The 27,124-nt window shown below is 36.0% G+C and overlaps 3 protein-coding genes across 3 annotated transcripts; 2 read left to right on the forward strand and 1 right to left on the reverse strand.

The window, feature by feature from the left end:
- Positions 1 to 375: 375 nt before the first annotated feature.
- On the forward strand, positions 376 to 3,754 carry LOC131004218 (putative late blight resistance protein homolog R1A-10). The gene is made up of 2 exons (XM_057930848.1): positions 376 to 3,047; positions 3,242 to 3,754. The coding sequence occupies exon 1, from the start codon at positions 459 to 461 to the stop codon at positions 3,030 to 3,032; it is 2,574 nt and encodes an 857-aa protein (XP_057786831.1). The 5' UTR covers positions 376 to 458; the 3' UTR covers positions 3,033 to 3,047; positions 3,242 to 3,754.
- A 2,015-nt stretch (positions 3,755 to 5,769) lies between these two features.
- On the reverse strand, positions 5,770 to 9,862 carry LOC131004237 (uncharacterized). The gene is made up of 6 exons (XM_057930880.1): positions 9,399 to 9,862; positions 8,082 to 8,195; positions 7,298 to 7,378; positions 6,474 to 6,646; positions 6,272 to 6,368; positions 5,770 to 6,161 (listed from the first exon to the last, which is right to left on the reverse strand). Exons 1-6 carry the CDS (start codon positions 9,633 to 9,635, stop codon positions 6,051 to 6,053), a joined length of 813 nt encoding a protein of 270 aa, XP_057786863.1. The 5' UTR covers positions 9,636 to 9,862; the 3' UTR covers positions 5,770 to 6,050.
- Positions 9,863 to 23,493: 13,631 nt separating this feature from the next.
- LOC131004233 (probable BOI-related E3 ubiquitin-protein ligase 2) lies at positions 23,494 to 26,452 on the forward strand. Its single transcript, XM_057930877.1, has 4 exons — positions 23,494 to 23,916; positions 24,286 to 24,392; positions 25,237 to 25,604; positions 25,716 to 26,452. Exons 2-4 carry the CDS (start codon positions 24,302 to 24,304, stop codon positions 26,241 to 26,243), a joined length of 987 nt encoding a protein of 328 aa, XP_057786860.1. The 5' UTR covers positions 23,494 to 23,916; positions 24,286 to 24,301; the 3' UTR covers positions 26,244 to 26,452.
- The last annotated feature ends 672 nt before the right edge of the window (positions 26,453 to 27,124 follow it).

Genomic DNA, 27,124 nt, shown 5'->3' on the forward strand with positions numbered 1-27,124 from the left:
TGGGGTGTGATATACACGAGAGATTGTGAGGTATTTGAAGAGGGTTTTTCCAGCGTGGGTTTGAGAGTGTACGAGAGTGAGAGGTTGATCTCATCTTGGGTGTAATTCTCGATTCATTGTGTGACGAGTTCGCGGGTTGTGCGAATCGTCGGAGTTCTTCAATATTACGATTGGTATTGCTCCCGTGGACGTAGGCATTTGCCGAACCACGTAAATCTCTTGTCTCATTTATCGTCTTGCATATGATCTTGATTACTTGTGGAGATTTTCTTGTTTGCTAAGATTGGGGACGTTTCTCGGTTGTATGTGCGTTATAAATTGTTTCCGCTGCATTGGTATTATTGTATGGATTTGCATTTGATACCAACACCTCCCATATTATACTCGATCTCCCCTCTCGACAAATCTTACAATCTGCATACAATCAAGTGAAATCGGTCGGTGCAATTGCCGCAAGAATGAAATGGAGGGGCCTGCAGATGTTGGAAGAAGAAATCGCCGACGAAGCCTCCAAATTAGTATCCCAATTGGAAGAAGCCATCCAATCTCATGTCTCGGAGCTCAAGATCGCTTCGTCCGAGGCCGCGCAACCGCACGCCCTAAAAGAAGTGACCCAATGCTTCACGGGAAAGTCGAAGAAGCTCAGACTAGAATCCAAATTCGAAGATAAGATCCATTCTCGTTTCTCGAAGTGCGATAGCACCGATCGAAGCCGAGAAGATTGGAGTGGATGGTCCACAGACGCGCGATTGCACGCTCTAACTGAAGAAATTCAAGTCTTGGTGGGAATGGTGAAGAAGATGGAGGAGGACTACGCCGATGCGTTGTACAATTCCTTGTTTGATGATCAAGTGGTAGACGAAGAAGATGAAATAGTTGATAATAATGATGAGTTACAGATGATAGGATTATCTGATCTGTACTGCCAAGTAAAAGGGAAGTTGTTCGAGGGCAACTTTTTCCAAGTGTTGCCACTCGTTGGGATGGCCGGCATCGGTAAAACTACTCTTGCTAAGAAGATTTTTGAAGACGCGGATGTTGTGAAGCGCTTCGAGCTTCGTGTTTGGGTGAGAATAGGGCGGAGGTGCCGGTTGGAGCAAATCCCACAACGCATTCTGGCTGAGGTCGTGGGAGGAGCTGATGAAGCTGATGAGCGCTTTTTGAGAGAGAGTTTGAAGGGTAAGAGGTATCTCATTGTATTGGAGGATGTATGGGAAAGGAATGTGGTGTATCACTTGCACTCATTATTAAGTGGCTTGAGAGATAATGGGAGCCGAGTTTTGCTTACAACCAGGCTGCAACAAGGGGATGATGACGTGGCGATTCGGCTCATGAATAAAGACGAAAGTTGGGATCTTCTTCGTGGGAAGGTCTTTGGCGAGGAGCCGTGCCCTAATCTACTAGAGAAGCTTGGAAGGAAGATTGCGGAGAATTGTGATGGTCTTCCTCTCACGATCCTCGGCATTGCTGATAAACTATCCAAATTCGAGAAAACTCCAACGCTCAAGTACTGGAGCGAGGTTGCAGCAAAGAAAAATCATCAGATTTTCAAGGATGTATATGAGGAAATCTCAAAGGTACTACGTCCAAGCTATGACTACTTACCTCAACTCTTGCAACTCTGCTTTCTCTACATGGGCGTTTTCCCTCAAAATTATGAAATCGTGCGATCTAAGCTCGTTAGTATGTGGGGTGTTGATGGATTTCTTGAACGAAATGTGAGTTTTGATGCAACGATTTGTTTGGAGGAGCTTGTTTCGAATAGTGTTGCTATGATCTACCAGAAAAGCACAGGTGCTACTTCATCAGTTGGTGTGAAAGAGATCAAAACTTGTGGCCTCCATTCTTCGTTTTGGCATTTGGCCATTAGAGAAGCGAGGGAGATTAAGTTTTGTCAAGCCCTAATTAGTATTTATGATGGTTTAGATAAAGAGATATTAATAGGCCAACACAGATTATCATTCCACAACAACATTTTGTTCTGCATCAAGAATGTGTGTGAAGTGGTGATGGACAATTGTGCATCCACGACTCGTTCTCTTCTGTGTTATGGTCCATATCATCAATATCAAGTGCCCATATGTTCTGGTTTGAGTTTGCTTAGAGAACTCGATGTTCTTACAATCCGTTTCTACGAGTTCCCAATGGAGGTACTAGGACTAGTTGAGTTAAGGTACCTCGCCCTCACTTTGGATGGGAGGCTCCCTGCTTCGATATCCAAGCTCTCGAAGCTTCGGTTCCTCATTGTTGGACGACACTTTGTCATCAAATCTTGCATAGATCGATCATACCTGCCTGTGGAGGTATGGGACATGAAAGAATTGCAGCATGTTAGTGTCATGGGGAATGACTTGGCAGATCCTTGTGGAGCTTTGTTGGAGAACATATCAACACTTTCAAATGTAAGTGTTTGGAGTTGTACCAAAGGGGTTCTCAAGGCAGTCCCCAATATTGGGAAATTAGGAATTCGAATCGAATTGGCTCCAAATGGTGGAGGTGTGCCTTTGAGATGCTTTGATCACATTTCTTGTCTGGGGAAATTACTGTCGCTTAAATGTGATGTGGTGAATCCCGGGGGCGGCCCCCGGCTTGGTTCGTTTGCGATTTTGCCATCGAGCTTGATGAAGTTGAGTTTGAGCGGGTTGGGTTTGGCTTGGGAAGAAATGAGCAAGATTGCTTGGTTGCCGCATCTTAAAGTGCTGAAATTGCGAAACTATGCTTTTAGAGGGGCGGGTTGGAGGGTGGAGGGATCGGGATTTCCTTCACTTGGATCACTTTTGATTGAAGACACTGACCTAGTGGAGTGGAGTGTAGGGAGTGAATGCTTCAAGCGCCTTCATCGCCTAACCATGAAACACTGCTACAAATACAAGAAGATGTGTGGGGAATTTGGAGCGTCTATCAGGAAGATTGGGTTTGTTGACTGCAATGAGGTTGGTATGCTTCAAATGAAAGAGGTCATGCCATGGCTATGGATAGAATGGCGATACCATCTCTCCTTCCTTCATGGGGAAACGGAAACTCAAGAATGAGTATGCAATTCATTGGTACGTATATGTATATTTCATCATTTCATGTGTATATATTATATGTCATGTTAGATATTATACTGCCCAACAACATCATAAATAAACAACGCATATTGATGAAGTGAAATATAAAATACAGCTTCCTTGATCGACCTAGTTTAGCTTCGTCCACACTAATGATGTTTTCTCTTTTCAATTTTCATAATGAACAGCTAGCTGAGAATGAGATCACCTCTTCCTGATTTCTCGATCGAGTCTATCAAGTTGAGCCTGAGTGGATTCGGATACGAATGGGAAATCTCCAAGTGCGATGCTATGCTTTTCAAGGGAAGTAGAAGATAATGGATTCTTGAAGCTTCAATATCTTACAGTTGAAGACACTGATTTGGAGAAATGGATATATCTTCCCATGGCTTTGCTGCCAAAGCTTGAAACATTGCTACAATTTGGAAGAAATTCACTGGGAATTTGAATCAGCAGTCTTTACAAAGATTGAATTAGTAGACTGCAATCCTTTAGGTGTGACATGTCTACAACAAATACGAGAGGCAATATTGAGAAGTAGACATTACGTCCCAGATATTTTTGTCCATTCTTCATGAATGACAAAAAATCAGCGTTAACAGTTTTCTTTTTTAAGTCTGGACAGTAAAAATGTGATAAAGTAACTGGAATTTTGGCACTAATTTCACTGTAATTCAAATTCCCTCGAATTTGTCGCGCTAGATTTTGAAAGTGTTGGCTCATCCATGATGACTACTGATTGATTTGAATTGTTTATTTTGATGGCCGACAGCTGATGTTGAGTTGCTTTGGCCATTTGCATGATCATCTCAGATACTGTTTGCCGATACAGCGAAATCTATTTCTTTAGAGAGAGAAGCGAGGTGAGAAATGGCGTTTGAAGCTATCGTCTCTCTCAAGCACGAAATCGAGACGTATCTTATTCGCCATGAAATTCTGCTTCATCCCTCGTCTCGACAAATCTTAGAATTCGCATACAATCAAGTCGAGTCCTCACAAGAACTCGTTGTAAAAATGAAAAATGCAGCTCACAAATTAAGGAAATCACTCTGAGTTCCTTGGCTCTGGAGAGAATGATGCAGAAAGTGCTGACAATCTAGAAAAAGAGATTCATTTCTTCACTGCAAGGATGAAGAAGTTGGAGGAGAATTATGCGGATGAGCTTGAAGGAGAAGACAGAGATGAAGAAGTTGTTTCACCAGTTATGGTTGGATTGATTGATCAGTTCAACGACCTCAAAGAGAGGCTCATCGTTCAAGGGCGGACCAAACTCAAGCTTCTCTCTCTCATCGGAATGCAGGGCATTGGTAAGACTTCTCTCTCTAGAAAAGTGTTTGATGATCCACATATTGTTGAATACTTTGAGTATCGTGTGTGGGTGAAAATAGGGAGACAATGTAGATTAAATGAAGTTGCTTCAAACATTTTAGCTCAGTTGAGTAGAGATGGAGTTTGTGTGGAAGAGAATGACGATGGAGTTTGGTGCTTGAATGAGAGTTTGAGAGGTAAGAGATACCTCATTGTGTTGGATGATGTTTGGGATAAATATATGGCTGCATATCTGCAGATTCCTGTGTATTCACGAAGACGAAACGAATTGAAAAATCATTTCCCAGACGAGGAAAATGGGAGCAGAGTATTGCTTATAAGTAGGCTACAACAAGCAGATGAATTCAATCTTCGAATTTCAGGTGAAATGATGGAAATGCGGCTGATGAACAAAGAAGAGAGTTGGGATCTTCTTCGTGAGAAGGTGTTTGGTGAGGAGCCATTCTGTTGGGAAATCGAGAGATTGGGGATGAAGATTGCGGAGAAATGTGATGGTCTTCCTCTCACGATTCTCACGGTAGCTAACCTCCTACGCCCAAGAGGAGAAGACAATGCATTACTGGGATGAGGTTGCAACGAGGAAAAATCATCAACTCTTCAAGGCTGCATACGATGAAATATCAGAGGTGCTACTTCCTTGGTACAAAACTTTACCTAGATTATTACAAATGTGTTTTATGTATATTGGAGTCTTCCCTCAAAAGTACGAGATACCTCAGTCCAAACTCATGAATCTGTGGGAAGCTGATGGATTTCTTGAACTAAATCGAGATGTATATCCAAATCTCTCTGAGTTGCAATGTTTGGAGGAACTTGCCTCAATTAGTATGGTTATGATATGCAAGAAAACATCAATGGCTTCTCCCGGAATCATTCGCAAAGGGATAAAGATTTGTAGGCTGCATTCATCACTGTGGCACCTCTCTAACAGAGAAGCTACGAGGAGCAAGTTTTCTTATGTCTTAAACATTTGTGATGATGTTTGTGGAGATGGTTTAGAAGGGCAACGCCGTTTATCATTCCATAACAACGTTTTGTTTGGTATCCAAGGCCTAAATAGATCGGTGGAGGAAATATGTGCATCCACTGCACGTTCTGCAATATCAAGTGCCAATATGCTCGGGGTTTGAGGTTACTTAGTGAACTTGATGTTCTTACAATCCGATTCTACGAGTTCCCAATAGAGGTATTGCAGTTAGTACAGTTTCACTTTTGCATTCATTCATGTTCAATTTCACTTTTGCAGGACTTCTAAATTTTAGCTGCAAATATATGTGCGCCTTGGTTCCGTTTACATTACAAATTCTCAGTATTTTTATTGCAGTTTACGAGGTTATGTTGATTTTATGTGGAAATTAGAAATTGTTTGAATCAACGAATGGACCTTTATAAGTTCATAAAATTACACAAAAACTGGTGTTAAATCACCTTACAGTTATGCGCCTCACATTATTTTATTTTACAGAGTATAAAATAGGCATGCCATCATCTATACAATTGTTATCTCACATTTATTCTCAAACAAAAATCTCACATTTGATTCCTATCAGTGCTGCCAGGATCAGAAAAAGATTCCCGACTTGGCGTGTAATAGTTGTGTGAATTGCTTGAACTGGTGAAGACATATACGGATACAACATACAAACAAACAACCAATCGAGTAGTCTCTCAAATATTATCGACGCCATCTCCAAATGTTGAAAGAGAAAAGGGGGCAATTACCACGTTGAATGTTCGACCACTTAGTTTATCGACATGCTCCATCTCATAGTCACCCTCCTATAATCATCACACATACAAATAGATAAAATTTAGCAACTTTAATGGGTAGCAAGATATAATATAATAACAAACCATAAAGATAGTAGATTGCAGCGAGGCAGTCTCACCATTCTTCCACTAGGTGTACTCAATGGACAAGCAGATGAATACTCGAAACTAGTATTGGGAAGTATAACAGGTTGTTCGCCTATCACCCCGATGCCACTACAGTACAATAGCAGGGCGTTCAGTTGCATGTAGGTAAATAAATAAACAAAATTAATCATAAAAATAGGTGAGGGCTCAAGACATGAAATTAATGAAACCTACTGGACACTCTCAGTTTTCCCATTGGCGTCAGTTATAATCCAATGCCTTCTAAGAAGTTGTACAGCACGATCTGAATTGTTGGTTATTCTAATCCTATATGCAAAAAAATGAAGACCTTTTGAAGGCTGGCTTCGACCTTCAATGTAAACACTCCTAACTTGAACTCTGATGCCCTGGAAAAGAATACAATCAGTTGTATAAATGCTATAAGTATCCATGCCTGAAATAGCACAACGTTGCGTAAACCAGAATCAGAAAGCAGAAAACAAAATGATAACCAAGTCCACCGAACTCATCCATCGAGTTAGAGAAAACGTATAAAATTCTATGATGACCCCCTCCCCTTGCTTATATTGATCAGGTTTATCAGATGAATCCAATTATATGCTATATTAGGAATTATGTGAAATAAATTTAGAAAATGCACATGATGCCTACAAACAGGGCCTTATCAATTAAATAATAGTTGGCAAATAGATCGAGATACACAATAGCTTTAAAACAGTTATTACATGTACATTAATCATTTGATGATAGCCAACTTGAATGCAAACATGTGCTGCTTGAAGAGAAGCAAAGCAATGGGTTTCAGAAAATTTTGCCACATGTAATGAAATCTGCAACCTCATATGACAGAGTATCTTAGATCTGATTGGTGGTTAAAGAAGCACTAGAGTAGTCAATCCCCTAATTAAGAAAAGAATTCAGCTTAAGTTGCAGGTTGAAGAAATAAATCAAATGACAGCATGAAACCAAGAAGCCTATTTGAGAAGTTATCACTTCAGTTACAAACTGACCAAATAAAACAAATGATACGGCCATACCAAGGTTGTTGCATCACTTGAGCACTTCAAGAGAAAATGAGGTGCAATCTCCTTTAGCTCATCACGATAACTAGCTGCATCCTGGAGATAAGATAAAAAGAAGTTAATGTGTGTGTGTGTGTGAGGGAGAGAGAGAGAGTTGACGTCTCAAATAATTTAAATGTTGTCCCTAATGAAGAACCATAGTTGATTTTTGTTGGATTTTAAAGTGAGTGTGGGCTTCACCCAAGTACATAATTCATACTCCCTCCGTTCCATTTAATATGGCTCCTTACTTTTCGGCACGTATATTAAGGAGGACTTGATTTATGAATAAAGTATATGGCCCCACTAGCTTACTTAGAGGCACACTTTTTTTCTATTTTGGGACTGGGCCATTACAAATGGGACATCCCAAAATAGCTCTTGAGCCATACTAAATGGTACGGAGGGAGTATTAAACTCAAGAAACATTATGAGATGCACTTTGATCAGACATCCGTAATACCCAAGGGGAAAGGAAGCCAAAATAGGAAGCATTTAATTGAGTATGAGGAAATGTTCCAAATTAAATGTGAATTGTGAGAAAGGTTTGAAACTAAATAACTTGTTAGTCTAATGTCTATCCCTTCACACAAGAATTCTCAGTATCTATCTAACAGAAACTTAAGTTACATGTACATCAGCAACTTAAGCATGAGAAGGTTCCAAATTATGTATGAGTTACTTGTAAATCCCTTCATGCACTATTTGCCAATATAACATACAGAAATAAAATGTTGTAACTGCAAGAGTGGGTGTGTACCTCAAATCTTTCCTCCCCAATGGCCTCTTTTAACAATCTTTGGAGACGCAAAACTGGCTCTTCATCCTCAAATACTTTCAAGGAATCACGAAGTCTAGCAGCTTCTTTGTAATCCTACACCAATATTGAAAAGAGAAGATAAAACACTAATAGTACAAGGCCAGCTCCTTTCAGAAATTACACAAGAGCATTCACTATTTGGGCTACTATCTAATTCAAACTTAATAAAACCACTGAGGGAGGTTTACTTTAGGTAGTAGGTTGGATTTACAATACATAGGAATTAAAGGACTAAACAATCCAGCAAGCTCAAAATTATCCAATCCATCTAAGTATATGGTGGATTATTGCTCCCTGAAAGTATTAAGTGAATCGGCTCAAACATAATCAGTCCATACGCCAGACAAAAGATTCAAAGACACTATCAACATTCAACACACACACTGATTGGTGAAATTATTGTGCTGGACTTTAGTCACTAACTTAAGCAATTGCCTCCAGCCCTCCGTCATAATTCTAGCCACGACTAACATATACCCATTGATCCATCAGTGTCAAACAGAGCAAAAGTTTTCCAATAGATTAATGAGCTGGCAGTACAGCCTGCTTTGCAGACATATTGGTCTCTTCCTACTTCATGCTGAGTCCACATTGATTGCCTATATCCCCTTTGGCCTTCAGCATACCAGATTAGCGCTATTTGCAAAAATATAACATTTTACATTGCTGTTTCAGAGAAAATAGTTTTTCCAAAACCCAAAACCTATTAGCACCCACCCAGCCATAGCTCAAACATATTCACAACGAATAGACATAGATCATTGGCGGATGCAGAATTTCGATTTTCAGGCCAGCACAGCAAAACATGATAATAAATCAAGCTTACAAATTAAACAAAGAGGGAAGACACTCACGTTCACTGCACATATAAACTTGAATGTAATGTCTAAACTTTACATAATAGCTAGTTTTCAATATCAAACACACATATATACACATATAAATAAATGCATACAAATATATAGCACGCACAAATATGTATCACTAATGTCCAAACTTAAGAGGGAAGCAACACCTCCCTCTCCACCTCACCAGATCCGCCATTTAAATAGCGAACGGAAACATGAATACATCAATTAACAAACCTTATAATATATACTATTTTTTTTTAAAAAAAAATAGCACGAATTCCCTACTTAAGCATTGCACTGATGACTGAACAATGACAAAAAATACGCAGAGAAATGTGGGAATATAAAAAAAATGTCAAATGCATCACACAATGAACAGATACAAAATTGAGTCAAACAAAGATACCTCGGATTTGGCAGCTACTTCCAGCTGCTGCTTCAGCAACGCATACGTTTCGGTTCGAGAGAAAACCGACCTCTGATTCGAGTCCTGAGCCGAACCTGAACCCTGAGCGGATGTACTGCAAGCCACGGTACGGTTCAGCCGCAAGTTGCAATCTTTGACAATGCTACTACTACTGAGTCGACTCGGCAGCGACAACGAGTTGAGATCCGTAACCGCCCTAAAATTCAGACTGTGCATTGTTTCTGCAATTCCCTCTCTTTTCACAAATTTGTTTTATTTTTCTTTTGTAGCTTTTCAAAAGCGTACGTGCTCAGTTCCAGCTACTATCCACGCAAAAGGGTGAAGAGCTGAGTGTTCTGGGCATTGGCGCGTTTGGATGCTAACGAAGTCGTGTGAAGGAGGTTGGAGCGTGGAGATATTTGGAAGTTCCATGGAGGGGAAGCGTACACGCGTTGGCATCTGATGGATTTACATATTATGGGCTTTAGATTTTAGGGATTTTTTAATAGAGGCCCATAATGCAACAAAACTCACACTACAACCCACTCTACAACTAATGTCATTTACGAATTACGACCTTCGCTCCATAAAATTATTTATTCTATAATAAGGTGATTGGTACGATGGAATGGAAGTGGAAATATAATGGTGATTCTTACCTTAATTTTTTTTTTTGCTTGGTGTATGTGTGTGTGTATATATAAGGTGCGGTTATAGTGAGAACCACAATTATCGTGAGAACATAAGAACCAATAAAATTACTGCATCTACTATACAAATTAATGCATCCGCTATTAAATTTAATGCATCCGAAAAAAATAATTTTTTTGCTCCCTTCAGGATTCGAACCCAGCACCTGCATCCATCCACCAAGATGATGCATCCACCGTAAATCTTGATGATCGAATGACTTAAAATGATTCTCCGTTCTTATTTTATTAGTGGTTCTTATTTGAACCTCTCCCTATATATATATATATATATACATATATATATATATATATATATATATATATATATATATAGGGTGTGGTTATAATGAGAACCACACTTATCGTGAGAACATAAGAACCATTAAAATCAATGCATCTGCTATATAAATTAATGCATTCGCTATTAAATTTAATGCATCCGAAAATAATAAAAATTTTGCTCCCTTCAGGATTCGAACCCAGGATCTGCATTCATCCACCAAGATGATGCATCCACCGTAGATCTTGATGATTGAATGGCTTAAAATGGTTCTCCGTTCTAATTTTATTTAGTGGTTCTTATTTGAACCTCTCCCTATATATATATATATATATATATATATATATATATATATATATATATATATATGGTGCGGTTATAGTGAGAACCACACTTATCGTGAGAACATAAGAACCATTAAAATCAATGCATCTACTATATAAATTAATGCATTCGCTATTAAATTTAATGCATCCGAAAATAATAAATTTTTTGCTCACTTCAGGATTCGAACCCAGGATCTGCATTCATCCACCAAGATGATGCATCCACCGTAGATCTTGATGATCGAATGGTTTAAAATGGTTCTCTGTTCTAATTTTATTTAGTGGTTCTTATTTGAACCTCTCCCTATATATATATATATATATCTTATAGGAATCATCATTTTATTTGAAATCATCATTTCTACATTAATGGAAATTATCATTCCTTTCGCCTACATGATATTAGTCCTTTCATTCCATTTTTAATCATTTCAAATTTAAGTTTTGACATGCATATTTGTATGAAATATATTATTATTATTATTTAATTTTTTTTGAAAAAAATAAAATATTATCAATTTTATATAAGCAATAGTCTAATATATGAATTGAAATTGATGCAACACATTACATAATCATATATAATAAGATTCTATGTATTTATTTTATATAATTTGTTCTCCTTCTTATTTTTTTCTAACTTATATGTACTAAAATATATATATATATATACACACGATTTGTGAAATTTATATATATATATATATATATATATATATATATATATATATATTTACTTAAATAATTTAATTTTTAAATGATAATTGATATGCTTGCCGTTTAACTATGTATATAAAAATAATACTATGTGAATTTTATGCTAAATTTTATGGAGCTCCTTAGTTTTAACATAATTAAGTATTAATTAATCCAAACGTAAGTTCTATAAAGTTAAAGAAAACAAATAGAATTACAAATACTTAAATCTATCTATCGACAATCGATTTTTCTTAATTTTTAGAAAAAAAAAATGTATATCTTATAGAACTATATATTACATCCACAAAATTACCATTTTAATTTAAATTTTCTCAGATGTTATTCGTGAAATACACCAATAAAATATTTATCTACTCAATTATATTTACAATTTATATACTTTTAAAATGATGTAAAAGGTAAATTAGTAAAATAACATAATTTCATTCAATTCATAAACTTTTTTTCTAGCTACCAATCATTGTAAGAATGGAATCATACAAAGAATCACAATTTCGTTCTTTCTTTTTTTCTTTTTTCTTTTCTCTCTTTTTTATTTTTTATTTATTTTTAGAACCCATCCATAGTTCCATCCCTTTGATGATCCTTGTACATACCAAGCATAGGAATCACCTAAAGTTTGTCATTCATTTCCCATCTTCATTCAATTCCTCTTTCCATTCCATTCTATCATCATTTCATTCCATCATACCAATCACCTCCTAAGTTCACGCAAAATATATTCACTTTTAAATGACACGAATTTTTTAACTAGAGGGCTTAGCTCACCTGGCCACCGGGTCCTCACTTTAGTGATGAGACTCGGGTTCGATCCCCATTGGGAGCGAATTTGGTGTTTGGAGAGATAAGGTGGGCTTGGTGATTTCTTGGAGTGTTTGGGGTACTAACTGTTAACTTCTAACATTACTTTGTCCGATCAAAAAAAAAATGACACGAATTTTAATAAAATTGTTGAATAATTATAGTTTATGAATAAAGTAATAATCTCATGTTATTTTAAATAAAAAAACTTACCAAAAATAGATTTGGTATATTTATTATGAACAGATGAAAATAACAAATTGAATGCATATTAAATATTAATCATCTTTTGTAACTTAAGCTGTGGTTGCAAATAATTTTTATTACTAATATAATATATTCGATAAATGGTATGTTAATCATCTTTTTGTAACTTCAGATATATTAACAAAATTACAAATTGAATTTTATTTTTATACTATAATTTATAAAATTAATAATGACAATAATAATTTTTTATATACTAGAATATAAAGAAATGTATATAACAAATAAACTAATACTAGCATGAACTAAATATGAGTGATGGTTATGAAAGATGCTCAAAAGATTATCTATAATAGTTCAGATAGGTAATAGTAGTACCCTTCCCTCCTCTAGCACTTATGCACTTTTTAGCATAAAAAATGTAGCGGTATGTACATTCATGCATCTTTTAAAATTGCATTACATACATATATACGGCAATCTTAATGCATGTATATATGTATTTTAAAATTGAATCCAAGACACTAGCTATGTATTATTGTACATGAAAACACCTAACCTACTCAATCTCGATGTGCTATTTTGGAGAAATATTAATGAGGTTTATCATGCATGTAACATGTCAAAATGTCGTATTCATACTAATACCTATAATTTTCTTCTCGAGTTCGGATTGCTTCACACGTTTTGATACTTCTCATCAAATTGGTCCATTATTTATTACTTGGACCACCTTAAAAGAATATACTGTAATGTATTTTATTTTACTCATTTAATCATTTTCTAATTACATTATAAACTCTAATAATAATCATGATGATGATATTTGAATAGCGGAGTATTTTTAAGATTAAATATCATATATAATCTATTTCTCTTGTGTGATTACAAGTAATATTTAAACATCGACTTAGAAATTTAATCAAACTTCTGTATAAGACCGTCTTATAAATCAAATTAATTAATAGCTCACAATTTTCCTAAAAAAAATATAAATACACGAAAAATTGAATATATCTTTTGATTTCTCTTCTCTTATCTTTTTTTAATGTATTTTAGCATGATAAATTGATATTACACCCACAAATCTAGAGGTTGCAATTGTTGGATATCCTTGACATCATCTAATGATTCGCAGCGGAATATACATTCAAGGATTAGATCTAGATTTACAAATGCATCATGTGTAGAGATAGACACACAACGAAAGGAATAACTTACTCGTTGTGTGGTAAGCTTGCGTCTCGATCCTTGCCGTAATCCTTCTAGCAATCCTGCAGTTGAATCCACTACTATGGTATCCACGCATATTGCAGATTCGATGCAGGAACAATTCCCGATGCACAATTCAATCTTCGAAAGTTAGGAAATCTCCGATTGAATTCTATAGTGCTCTCTTAGTGTTTTCATATGTTTTCGTATGTTAATTCGTAAGACCAAGCTCCCTTATTTATAAGCGAAGAAGACAATTCTAAATTGTCTTGTCTTCCTTAGTCAACAATTACGACTAAGGAATTCACACTTGAGTCAACAATTACGACTAAGCAATTCACACTTGAATTGTCTTACTTAGTATTAGAATATATCAAATATATCCTAATCTAGTCCATAATATCTTTCAATCTCCCACTTGGACTAGCATTAGATTAAACACCAAGCACTATCTTTGCACCCTTGAGCGAATCAACAATACACATAAAGTGTGACCCAATAGGCCTCCATTATCGTCGATAATCAAATTAAAGTCTACACAAAACTCCTAGACTGCGTTGTGTAGCGAACTCGATATATGAAGAACGTTTACGTGGATTCTGTAAACAAAACCTTTATGCGAAGATATAGTAACATCCTTTCATTCACGAACCACTCGATAGAGCCTAGAATTTGCCATTGTGTCTTTCTAATAGCTCTATCAATTTATCTCATCTTTATTAAATGACCTCCATCGATCATGTTCAACTTTTAAAGTTCGAACATATCAATTGCACTGGCCAGTGACTTAACGGTCAAGTAATATAGAGAAACTGAGTGTTCTTCTCGAAATGTAAATCGAGGAATGAATCCTATCTTGGCACAACTACCACCTTCCCTTATATCCCGATATACCCAACACAAGCCGTATCTACCCCTTTGGTTGGAGTGCAAGCATTGTACTTGGTCAAAGTATACCATTCAATAAGTAAGATAAGCATTGCCCTCAAGTCAAAGGACTGTCACAAACTCCACACACCAATAATCATAGACACCAAAACAAATGATATATTGGTTGGGTATGCCAATACTCTCTAAAGTATCCATGCATCTATCACGAGTATCTAATATCTCATAGTCGTGGGAACAACTATATTCTCTAAGAATGTGATACAGATCGCATGCCAACTTATAACATATCATCAATATCCCAATCTTGATGATCCTTAGTTGGGGCTCTTTAAGAGTTATACTCTATTGCTAACCTCCCACTAAATTAGCAACAGTATTAACTCATGGGAACATTTAATTGAATGAAAACAAATAATCAAAGTAATCAATCAAATAAATGCATAATGCCATTAGTGACATCAAATGTCATAAATGTGATCAAGTAATAAGTCTCAACACAGATTATTTCTAGACATATTACTTTTACTCCCACTGACTAAAGCCAGTCTCGAAGATATCCAATTCCCAAACACTCAAAGTGTTTGTTATGATTCACAATGCATAACAATTGGTCAAAATGATTAGCAATGTCCTCTTATGTGGGAACTTGATCTAACATAATCTTTTGTTTCTAATATCTCTTAAAATCTGTCAACGATGTTAAGCACACAGACTACACCTTGTGTAGTGAAAATCATGACATTCATGACCATCCTATTGCCCTAGCGTTAGGATCATCCTTTGTGCGTTAAATCTCATTGTCATTAGAAGGACAATCCTTTCTTTACAAATAGATGCTATATTCCATCGGTAGATGTCCTTTCGAACTTATTCATGGAGTATCGCCTTAACATCTTGCCTATGTAAGTGGATTTTGATAGCCTAACAATCTATTAGCTCAAACTCAATAGATCTTGATCCCAAGGATATAATAGGCTTTACTCAAATCCTTCACCATGAAGGAAATTTACAACTAGTCTTTCATGGATTGCATCATGAGTACAATAATTTTCATTTTCAATATGTCATACATAAATGATGATGAAAATTGTGTTCTCATTCTTGTGTTTCCTATAAACACAATACTTTATTTGCTTTTGACCAAAATCAAACGATTTGATTTCTTTGTCAAAACATTTGTTCCATATTCTAGAAGCTTGTTTTAGTTCATATCAACAAGCAAAATCTCAATGGACTTTGACTTTAGCAATTAGTGAAAAGATTTCATCATAATCAATGCTCTCACAGTGATTATATAACCTTTTGCCACTAACCTCGCCTTGCAGGTTTGCACATTATCATTAGCATCAATTAGGTATTACCCCAAATGATAACTTATTTATGGTCTAACCGGTCCATTCAGATTTTATGGCTTCTTGCCACTTCTAAGAATCTATGACTATCATAGTTTCGCATAGGTTCTAAGTTCATCACCAATTCCAAATTCTTTATCATCTTGATCCTAGATCAATAGATACATTCTTTAGTTGGTTTACGTTCTTTAGAACTTATACGACGTTGCATTTGTGCAGGCTCTTCGTTATTCTGAACTTGAAGAACTTGAGGAAGTTGATCCGCTATATCATGATGAAGGATCTTCGACATCCAATGTCATATCTCCCCCCGTATTGAAGAATATTGCATTTCTGCAAAAATCTTCAATACTGCTCTTATTGGATGTGTCTGACGCTCTAAGTAGTGCATCAGTACCAATAAGATCATGAACAGCTCCCACTAAATCCTTGTTTAGACCATCTAACAAGTTTTCTTCCTCCATGTTGACTTTGTGGCTCTCAAATCTTGTCAAGATCTAAGTCATAACGATCTTGTTCTCTATAGACCAAGTCTTTTCAAGAAACATCGCAATCCTAAAACTGAGAACTTATATTTTCCAAGAAAATAGTAGTATTCTCGTGTTTTCTTCGGATATCCCACAAAGTAACACTTCTCACTTTTGATTCCAACTAATCAGTGAGCATTTTCTCTACATATGTAGTGTAACCCAAGGTTCACATATGTGTAAAACTATGCTTCTTTCAATACCACAATCATATGATATTTACTCAACTAATTCAAGTGGAACTTGGTTCAGAATATAAGCAATAATAAACAAGGCATGGTCCCAAAGATACACTGAAAGTTTTGAGAAGCTCATTATGGATCGAATCATATCTAATGATGTTCGATTTCTCCTTTCGGATACCCAACTCAGATAAGGTATCCCTAGAGGAGTCCATTGTGAATGGATTCCATATGACTTCAAGCAATGGACGAACTCATGGCTTAAGTATTTCTTTCTTGATCTAATCGTAGAGATTAAATACTTCTCCAAGTTGTTTCTTGACTTCTGACTTAAACTCCATAGATTTCTCAAAGTTTCTGATTTGTGTTTCATAAGACACACATTTCCATACCTTAAGAAATCGTCTGTGAAAGTTGTGAAGTACGAAAATCCACTTTGTGCTTGAGTTGGAAACGATCCACATATCAATATGTGAATCAACTCAAGTACTTCTTTAGCTTGTATTCTTTTTCTAGAAAGTGGCTCGTTGGTCATTTTAACTTTGAGATGTGATTTCACAAGCACTTTAAGACTTTACGTCAAAAGGTGTGAGATAGTCTAACTTTCTCGATCTTGTTAATCATTTCTCATTAAGTGACCAAGCCTACATGCCAAAGTTAAGTCGGACTATTCGCATTGCTTGTGATAGTTTATTTTACACATTGAGGATATTTTGTTCGCATTGAGCAAATATAAAGCATTCTCAAGTGAAATATTTTCATCTCCATTAAGCAAAGTAGAATAAATTCTATAAGTAAAATGGATAGAAAAACTTCAATGTCTAACACGAGAATGTAAATTATATTCCTCGTAATTCCAAGAACAAAATAACAATCTAACATGTCCACAAACCCAGAGATAGATCAAATCCATAAGACATTATGCATTTAGCAGCAACTATTGCTCAAAACAAATGCGTAAGTCAAATTTCCTTGGTCCCACTCTCCTGTTTTAGTTAGACAACACACATTTTAAAAATGTGTGAACTATAACTCGTATCTAATACCCAGGAGTATGAGTTGTTACATGTTCACCTCAATGAAAAATATACCAAATTCTGCTATCAAAACATCCAATGTTTTGAACATCAAGCAGTATCCCTTCCAGTGTCATTTTCTCGACAAAAAGTATTTCGTCTTTGGGTAACTTCTGCTTCTTTTGGTTTCCACCTTAGGATGCAAAATTTAGTTATTTGATCATTCTTTTACCTTTTCTTTCCTTTTGGGTTAGAATTGGCAGAAGCATTAATCATAAGAACTTATTTGTCCTTAGTGGAAGACGATTCAAAATCGTTCTTAACACGTCATGAAACTCATGGCAGTGTCACTGTCCTATTGTTCATTTTGAATTTACTATGAAGTTCACAAATGAGACAGATCATTACTGCAAGATTAAGTTGATTGAGATAAATATCAGATAGTCTCGTTCCAATCGTGGCCATCCTCTCAATTAACTCAATCTTTTTCAAGACATTCATAGAGACCTTGTCTACTCCATGTAGATTAATCCTGAAGAGATCCATGAGTATCTTATACTTTATGGTCTTAGCTTCTAAAGCATCAACACTCTTCAGGTGTATCAACATCTCAATCGAAAACATATGATCACGTTGTTTATGCAGTTCCAAACTGATAGACACAATCATGACATATTTAGCAGAAGTTACATCATCCATATGTTTCTTATAACCTTCAATGTCAAACATTTTTGAAAGTTTCTAAAGTCACATTCAAGATGATGTTGATTGATTTCTCTAAGACATAATCAATCATATCTAGCCTTAGCACCAAACGCAACTTGCGCGGTCAATCCAGAAAGTTTGACCTAGTCAATTTATCGTATCCAACAAACATAACAAAACAGTTGCAGATAAATAAACAGAGACAAAAGAAAGCAATAAAAAATCGACCAAATAAGATCACAATTATTATACTAATCAAACAAGGCATTTTGTCTTGATTAGCTCCCACTATTTTTGCATATTTTATGACCCCAACATAAAATACGAATTTATCAAACATAAATTATAGTGGTCCAAGATCCAAGTCAATATTATGCAGCCTCTGCTTGGGCTGATGACTACAATAATATTACTTAGTAGGCCTCTAAGCCAATTGCAACAACCATTTTGCAACTCTTGGTTGATTAATCCAATTAATCTGCGTCCTCTAATCACTTTGGTCGAGTTTCACGCCACAAATGATCAAGCAAGTCAACCCCATCACACGGTGCCAACCTATGCATGAGCCTTGGCCTTGTAGACTAGAGCAAACACTTGGGTGTAAATACTCTTGGTCGAAAAGGATGGGTTGCTCAAACAATTATGATGGACGACGCGTTTTGTGCTTACACAAAGACTTATATTTAGTGGGGATTTAGCATGTGATACTAATTGCTTATATTTAATATCCAATATTAAATAGCAACACAATTACTGGGTGCCGCCTACCCAGGCATACGAAATGCGGACCACACGTATTGGGTGCCGCCTACCCATACATAGTAACGCGGACTACATATACTGGGTGCCGCCTACCCAAGCATAAAAGCGGTCTCTAACTACTATAGTTAAAATAATAAGCATAAAATCAAATAGCATGCTTATCACAAAACAACACAGAATCTCTACGAATAAAATCCATTAATCTAATTAAAATTTTATTCTCCAATTAAAATATGGGTTAATCAATTCGTATTAATTCCAAATTAATACTCCAACATTATTATTTCAAAAATAATAATTTCATATATTAATTCAAAATTAATATAAAAACTCATCAAATATTATTATTTCAAAAATAATAATAATTCATGATTTATAAATCAAATTAATGAATTAGTCAATTTATATCAATTCCAAATTAATATAAATATACATTCAATATTATTATTTCAAAATAATAATACTAAATAAAATTCATTAACCTAATTAATTTATATTAATTCCAAATTAATATAAACACACAATGATTATTATTATTTCTAAAATAATTAGTAATCAAGATTTATTAATCTAATTAATAAACTTAATTCTGAAATTTGGGATTAATATTATTAATTCTAAATTAATAACAGATTTGTTTTTTTTTTTTTTATTATTATTATAAAACTGTTAAAGCCGAACAAGGGGCCTTCAAAATGAAACACAGGCCCAGCCTCAATTAAAAAAAAAAAAACAGAAGCCCAGCAGCACCAAGCCCATACCGGGCCCAAGAACTTAGCAGCCCAAAACCATGTTCAGCAGCAAGGGTTGGAGAAAGGATTTGCAGCAGCAGCGCTGCCTCCTTCTCCTTCCCGTCAGCCTGCCCGAAGCCCCGGAGTCACGCCGCCGCTGCTCGAAGCCACGACGCCGACGACATCCCGTGGTCTCGCCGGACGGTTTCCCACCGGTCGCCGATGGGTTGGCGTCCAAGCTAGCGTCGAGGAGAGACGTCTTTACAGGAGGAAGCAGAGGAGTTCTCGCCGCGGCAGAGCAGCTCCGCCTCGCGAGAACTCCACCGGCAATCGTCCTCCCGTCGCGCGCCGACCCGTCTCGCCACCTCGCCGTCGCCTTCCACCGTCGGACTCCAAGCCCGAGATGGCGGGCTGCCACAGTTGCAGCGGCGCGTCGGCTTGAAGCCACGACGCAGCTGCCGGCAGGTGGTCGGGCGCTGCATACCGGCAAGCCCCGAATCACCTGCCGTTGTCTCTGTGTCATCAGCCTCCGGCGGCGGTTCGGTCGTCCGGCAATTTTCACCCAAATTCAGAAAATGGTTTCGAACATTTCAATCCCAAATTTTCAGTTAATCATTTTCAAAATTTTCAATTCCAAAATCGTCCAAACAATTCCAGAAATCAGATTTTGAACATTCTTTAATTCCAAATTAAAATTTCATCAACCCATAGTTAATTAGAACACAATAACAATTGTAAATCGAGCCCCGGGCTCTGATACCACTGTTGGATATCCTTGACATCATCTAATGATTCGCAGCGGAATATACATTCAAGGATTAGATCTAGATTTACAAATGCATCATGTGTAGAGATAGACACACAACGAAAGGAATAACTTACTCGTTGTGTGGTAAGCTTGCGTCTCGATCCTTGCCGTAATCCTTCTAGCAATCCTGCAGTTGAATCCACTACTATGGTATCCACGCATATTGCAGATTCGATGCAGGAACAATTCCCGATGCACAATTCAATCTTCGAAAGTTAGGAAATCTCCGATTGAATTCTATAGTGCTCTCTTAGTGTTTTCATATGTTTTCGTATGTTAATTCGTAAGACCAAGCTCCCTTATTTATAAGCGAAGAAGACAATTCTAAATTGTCTTGTCTTCCTTAGTCAACAATTACGACTAAGGAATTCACACTTGAGTCAACAATTACGACTAAGCAATTCACACTTGAATTGTCTTACTTAGTATTAGAATATATCAAATATATCCTAATCTAGTCCATAATATCTTTCAGCAATCTCTATGTTATATGAAAATAGAGTTTATGACTGTTACTTTATCTCGATAAAATTTTCTCTCACATGCATATTCTCTCACAAGTCACAAAACCAAATTTCTCTCTCCTTATCTCACACAATTCTCTTAATCTATTATACGATTTTCTCACAATATCTCAAGAGCTCTTCATTCATTTATGCACAAGGATGTAGTTGTTGTTTTTTTTTTTTTTGTATTGAAGCACAACATGGAAGGGGCAAGGGTAGATGGCAAGAATGGTGGAAAGCGTACAATTAGATCAGAATGTTTAATGAGAGAAAAAGCAGGATGAAGAGCACGAGACTAGATCTCTAATGTTGCACACCATACCATTTTTTTCATATTGTTTTTGTTTGTTTTTTATCTTTTAAAAAAAAAATGTTTTTGTTTGTTGGTGGAAGAATAAGTAGGAGTTAATTTTCTATTTTAAAAAAAAGTTTACATGATTATTTAATAATAATTATTTTTCAAAAATTAATAATAGTTTTTAATCCAATTAAGGAGAAGGAAATTTGTATTAGTTTTAGCATGAATTTGTAACCTAATATAAAATCCAGTCACAAAAACCACGCGACTCTTATTATAACGCCAAAATAACGTCATTGGAATAGCTTGATAACCTAATTACTTTTTATTTAAGTTTAGCATGCGAAAACTTTCAATAAATATAGGTAGACTTACAATTTAAACACGTACTAACTTCCCATTTAATTAGAATTTCATCCCATGTCATATATAGGAGATGATCAAATAATTCATTTATTTTTTCACGTCGTAATTAACAACAATCATAAACAGTAATCTTTATATGATTTATGTTCGTAAAAAATGAATACATTAGTATATACAATTCATCATAAAATTTAATTGTATAATACATTTAATCAAGATCTATGTACCGTGTTGATTTCTAATTCATAGAATGGTCATATATAAAAAATATGTTTGAGACGTGTCACGTGATTTGCACTTATTCTAGCTCACTTGGAATTGACTGCCCCGAGGCCGACCGCCACCGAAGACATCACAACGCATTAAAGAAGAAAACCTCATAAATCCTCATGCCATCATGCCTATATTTCTTTTCATTAATTTCAACAATATTAATTATTAAATAGCAATCGACAAACCTAAGCAATCCATGATTCGCACCATGGTGTTGATTCTTTGAGCGATGATTTGTTTAATGCTTTCTCTCATGCCCGAGATATTGTAGTTTTAGATTTCTTTCATATGCGTCGTGAGGCCAATAGAGCTGTCCACGCGCTTGTTCATTTTGCTTTATCTTTGTCGAATGTAATGATTTGGAGGTCGGGCTTCTCTGCCTAGCTTTCAAATATTGCCCTTTCTGACTTGAAGAAATGAATGCTCTTCTTTCCCCTAAAAAAAATAATTTGTAACTGTGGTCGTAGTAATTTGTTAATCGACTTATGTGAAAATAAATAGATTACTTACAAAAGGGTACTCCTTCCTTTCGTCTCATTACAAGTGTTTCATTGCTTTAGGGACACATAGATTACAAAATGTGTAGAAAGTTGATAAAGTGGGATGATGAAAATTATTTAAACATTAAATATATAGAGAGAATATATTGTAAAAAAAAATTGAGACAATTTGTAAAACATTCCATTATAGAAAATGAAACATTTATAATGGAATATATGGAATAAAACTTAACATAATACGAGTATTATTCAATTTGACCCTTTCTTTTTCATCATGGTATAAATAAATAAGCCTCAAAGCTAATAAAATCCACACACAATCTTTTATGCGTCCACGATGCTTTCTATGTTAAAGTTAACCAAACAAAATGTGAATGATATTTTTCGTTAAATAAATAAAGAATGTTAATCTTGCAACAAAAGGAAAAATTGAACTAGAAAGGGATATAGATAACTGAATCTCAATAAATCAAATACATGGACATTATTAGATTCTAAAAATATAAAGAAACGTGCACTCTAGTATTTATACAGTCTCTTCGATTGAAAAACAACAAATATGTTATATTCGGCTTAATGGGGGCAATAATGTAGGAATCACGATTTAAATTAATTGAGAACCAACTTCTATTTGATTAAATTTCTAAGTCGATGTTTAAGTATTTAAATATTACTAGTACTTATTATGATGAGAATATAAACTTCACTCACTACAATGACTTGTAAATCTCACAAAAACGGTAAATTATAATTGTAGAATATAAATTTGAGATATTTAACTTTAAGAATACTTCACTATTCAAATATGATGATGATGATTATTATTATTATTAGAGCTTATAATGTAAGAAAATGAATAAAATAATAATTAATGGGCCAATTTTGTGGGTGCGGTGGTGTAGTACTAGTATTTGTGTTGAACACACAATTATAAAAAAATGGGAAAAAGAAAAGTGAGAAACAATTTTTACTGGTTCGGGGAAAACGAAAAGAAAGCTGCCAGACAGACAGAAAGACCAACCAACAGTGAGGGAGGGATGAGAGAGAAACCGAAAGATGGAGAATAAGATTTCTTCAACAATGACGAGAAGTCATCATCTTCTCACTCTCCCCCCATTTCTTCTCACACCAACACCACCGAATGGAATCGTTTTTTTCCTTAACCCGAACGACAATAACAACTACAAACCTTCTACCAACACCATCCACTTTCATTATTATTGCCATCTATTTAGTTGGCACCATCACTTGTGCCCATTTTTCTTGAACAAAATTGGTGAAGGAAACCAGATTCTTTGTGGCTTTCCTCCGTTTCTCCGAGATTGGCCGAATATTGGTTATCTAAATCTCAGCTGATTTTTTGGTCAGGACCTCTTTTATTGCTTATAGCTTCTTGATCATATGATTTGTGTGAATCCTGGCCCCTTTTTGCCACGATTTATCCGCTCATTTCTGTTTCTGGTTTTGACGTGATGTTCACTTTTCTGCTTAAATTTTGATTGCTTGTGCATTGGGGTTGTGTTGATTCTTGAATATCATCAATTTCTTAACCAGGGTATAATCATCCAATCAGGTGGAAGAAAAGGTCTTGGATTAAATCAGGATTTTTTCCCTCCATTTGGATCTTGATGGCATTAGGGATTTTATTGCACATGGCCATGAATTTTGCTCAATGTTAATTTTCTTCATCGTTTTGGCTATCAAGATTGATATCACATTTGATGCATTGCAGTGTAATTTGCTGGAAGATGCTGGGTGGAAATTTTCATGGCGTAGTGGAGGGAAATCGCTCCCAATACAATAAAACGGTGTCGCCTCAGCTTCAGTTAATTGGACATGGTGAGGATATGTTGTGGTTTTGTTAGAAAGTCTTACCATGTGCTACTTGTTTTTACCTTAATATATTGCCATTGATCTTTTACTTGTCCATTGAAATATACTCTAATGGCCTTGCATCGTACAGAGAGGCAGTGATCATTAGGGAATACAGAATGTGATTTAGCATTGTAATGTGTTATCTTTAAATTCTTTGCAAACCAAAAGAGTTGGTGTTTGTATTCTCCCTGCCTGATCATTGAGCGTATAATGAATGCTGTGACCCATTACTGCTGATATTACATTGTTACATGTCCGAGTGCCTTCATTAGTTTCTGATAAGTCAAATATGTTCCTCTGATTGAGTGACTCGTGAAAGATATATGAAAATTCTTGTCCTTCTCTCACAAAGCATCGGTTCTAGACTCTAGTTGTTAGGTTACATACACAACAAGATTGAGTTCAAGCTTGAGGTTCAAATACGTTTAGTTTTCGTGTGAAGGTGGGCGATGGCAGCTGGCACTGCTTTGGTTTCTGTTTCCACGCATTTAGAAAGGGCTTGTTCCTTTTTTTTAAGAAAAATATAAGTGCTCCATTGACATGTAGCTTTCTTTTGTTTATTCATCTTCTTATGTGGTAAGGCAATAACCTCCCTGGTTTCGAACCATCAATCCAGTTCAAATGCTCTCATTAAAGATGACAATAATTATATGTATAATGACGGGTAAGAAGCTCTGATACCTGTGAAACTCTTACCTTGTACTTTCAATTTTATCTTCTTTCTACTTCTGACACATGAATTCATTTCCCACTGACATCATTGTTTGGTTGCTCATAATTTTTTTCACCTGATTTGATCCTTGTGCAGTTCCAACTCAGTACCCTGCTGGTCTTGGCATGATAAACTGCGTAAGAAACGAGTGTGCTCCCATTGATAGTCGCCCTAGCAAAAGAGTTAGGGAAGAAGAAACTGTATATGTGCAGCAGAAGCTTGACATGTCTGCAAATACCAACCTTCACCTCAACAAACCTGGCCATAGTGGACTCCTTTTAAACCCCAAACCCGTATCGCCCGGGCTCAGACTTTCAAGTGAGAAAGAAGAGCGTAGCTCCTCTGTTACTTCAACCAGTGAGAATCTGACAAATGCTTACCCGTTTACTCTTTCTCTGGGTAATACTGTTAAAATTGAGATAGACCGACAGATGGAAGAACTCGGGCAGTATATCAAGCTTCAGGTATGTCGAAAATTTTCAGCATTCCAACTCTATCTAGTCATCACTACTAAATGAGGCTTATTCAAGTATCTTTCTGAGTCTCTCTCTCTCTCACTCTCCTTATGTGAGTAGGAAGAGAACATCCTGAAGGGTGGAAGAGAGATAAACGAAAGGCACACGATGTCTTTGCTGAATGCATTAGAGAAAGGAGTGAGCAAGAAACTATACGAGAAGGATATCGAAATAGAGAGAATTAACCACAAGAACAAGGAGTTGGAGGACAGAATAAAGCAGGTGGCCATGGAAGCTCAATCGTGGCACTATAAGGCAAAGTACAACGAGTCAGTGGCCAATGCGTTGAAAAGCAATATTCAGCAGCTCCTGGCACAAGGCATCGCCCACGGTCACGAAGGGTTCGGGGACAGTGAGGTAGACGACGCACTGTCTTCCTTAAAGCAAACCCCCGGCATGATCAGTAGCTCGGAGAATCCGGATCACCTTGGCCATCGGCTAAAATGCAGATGTTGCAAGAAGAAGCAGGTTTCGATCTTACTGTTTCCTTGCAGACACCTGTGCCTGTGTGCGGAATGCGAAGGATTTGTTGATGTTTGCCCCATCTGTCAGGTGATGAAGACTGCTAGCTTCCCTGTAAACTTGTAAATGGTGAAGATGTAGAGCACTAGCACCTCATCACCACTCTCTCTCCCTCTCATATCAAGAATTGTTTATATATGGATCATGAAATTGAATATGGTGGAGTCGTGGCCATGTGGAATTCATTTTTCCTTCTCTTGGTGTCATGAAAATCCAACTTTTGTTCAGTGGAGTGAGTAAATGCTTATATTTCATGAAAGAGCTTTTTCAGTGAATTCTTCCTAGTTTAAAATAATTTCTGTACTTCGATAAATTCAATATGCCAATGTATTATAGTATTACATATTTTTTTTATCCTTTTTTTTAATATCAGTTCATCATTGAAGCCATATCCTCAAAAAAGAAAAATAAAATAGTTCATTGAAGCCATCAATTACATGAATATACTTAATTTCTTTAAAAAACATGTATAAAAATTTTAAGTGTTTTTGTTTGTCGACGCTGAGAGTGATTAAATTCTTTAAACTCTTTCATCTATATTTGGATAATCACCCTGAATTATAATATAAAATCATAAACATGGAATCTTTTTCTTGGGAAGAAACCACTAACAAAGAAATACAATGTAGAACACATTGACGTGTTTGTCTTGAGTTGGAGTATTACCGTTCACTTATATAAATGTGAATTATATAAATCAACATAGTGTGGATAACGAGAGTTTGATACAAAGTGTGCTTTTTCATTGGGAAAAAAGAGGTATAAGACAATGGGCAATTATTGATTCCTTAATCTCTTCTTTTCTAGCCTATGATATTTTTTTCTTGTATATATACACAAATACAAAATTAAATTTCATTTTCGTGCTATGATCTATTGCCCCCCAAATGATCAGGCTTCATTACATTTAAAAACCGCAGATTAGGTTTAAATTAATGCCATATAAA

Source organism: Salvia miltiorrhiza, unplaced genomic scaffold, assembly GCF_028751815.1.
Source record: "Salvia miltiorrhiza cultivar Shanhuang (shh) unplaced genomic scaffold, IMPLAD_Smil_shh original_scaffold_358, whole genome shotgun sequence".
Lineage (NCBI taxonomy): Eukaryota > Viridiplantae > Streptophyta > Magnoliopsida > Lamiales > Lamiaceae > Salvia > Salvia miltiorrhiza.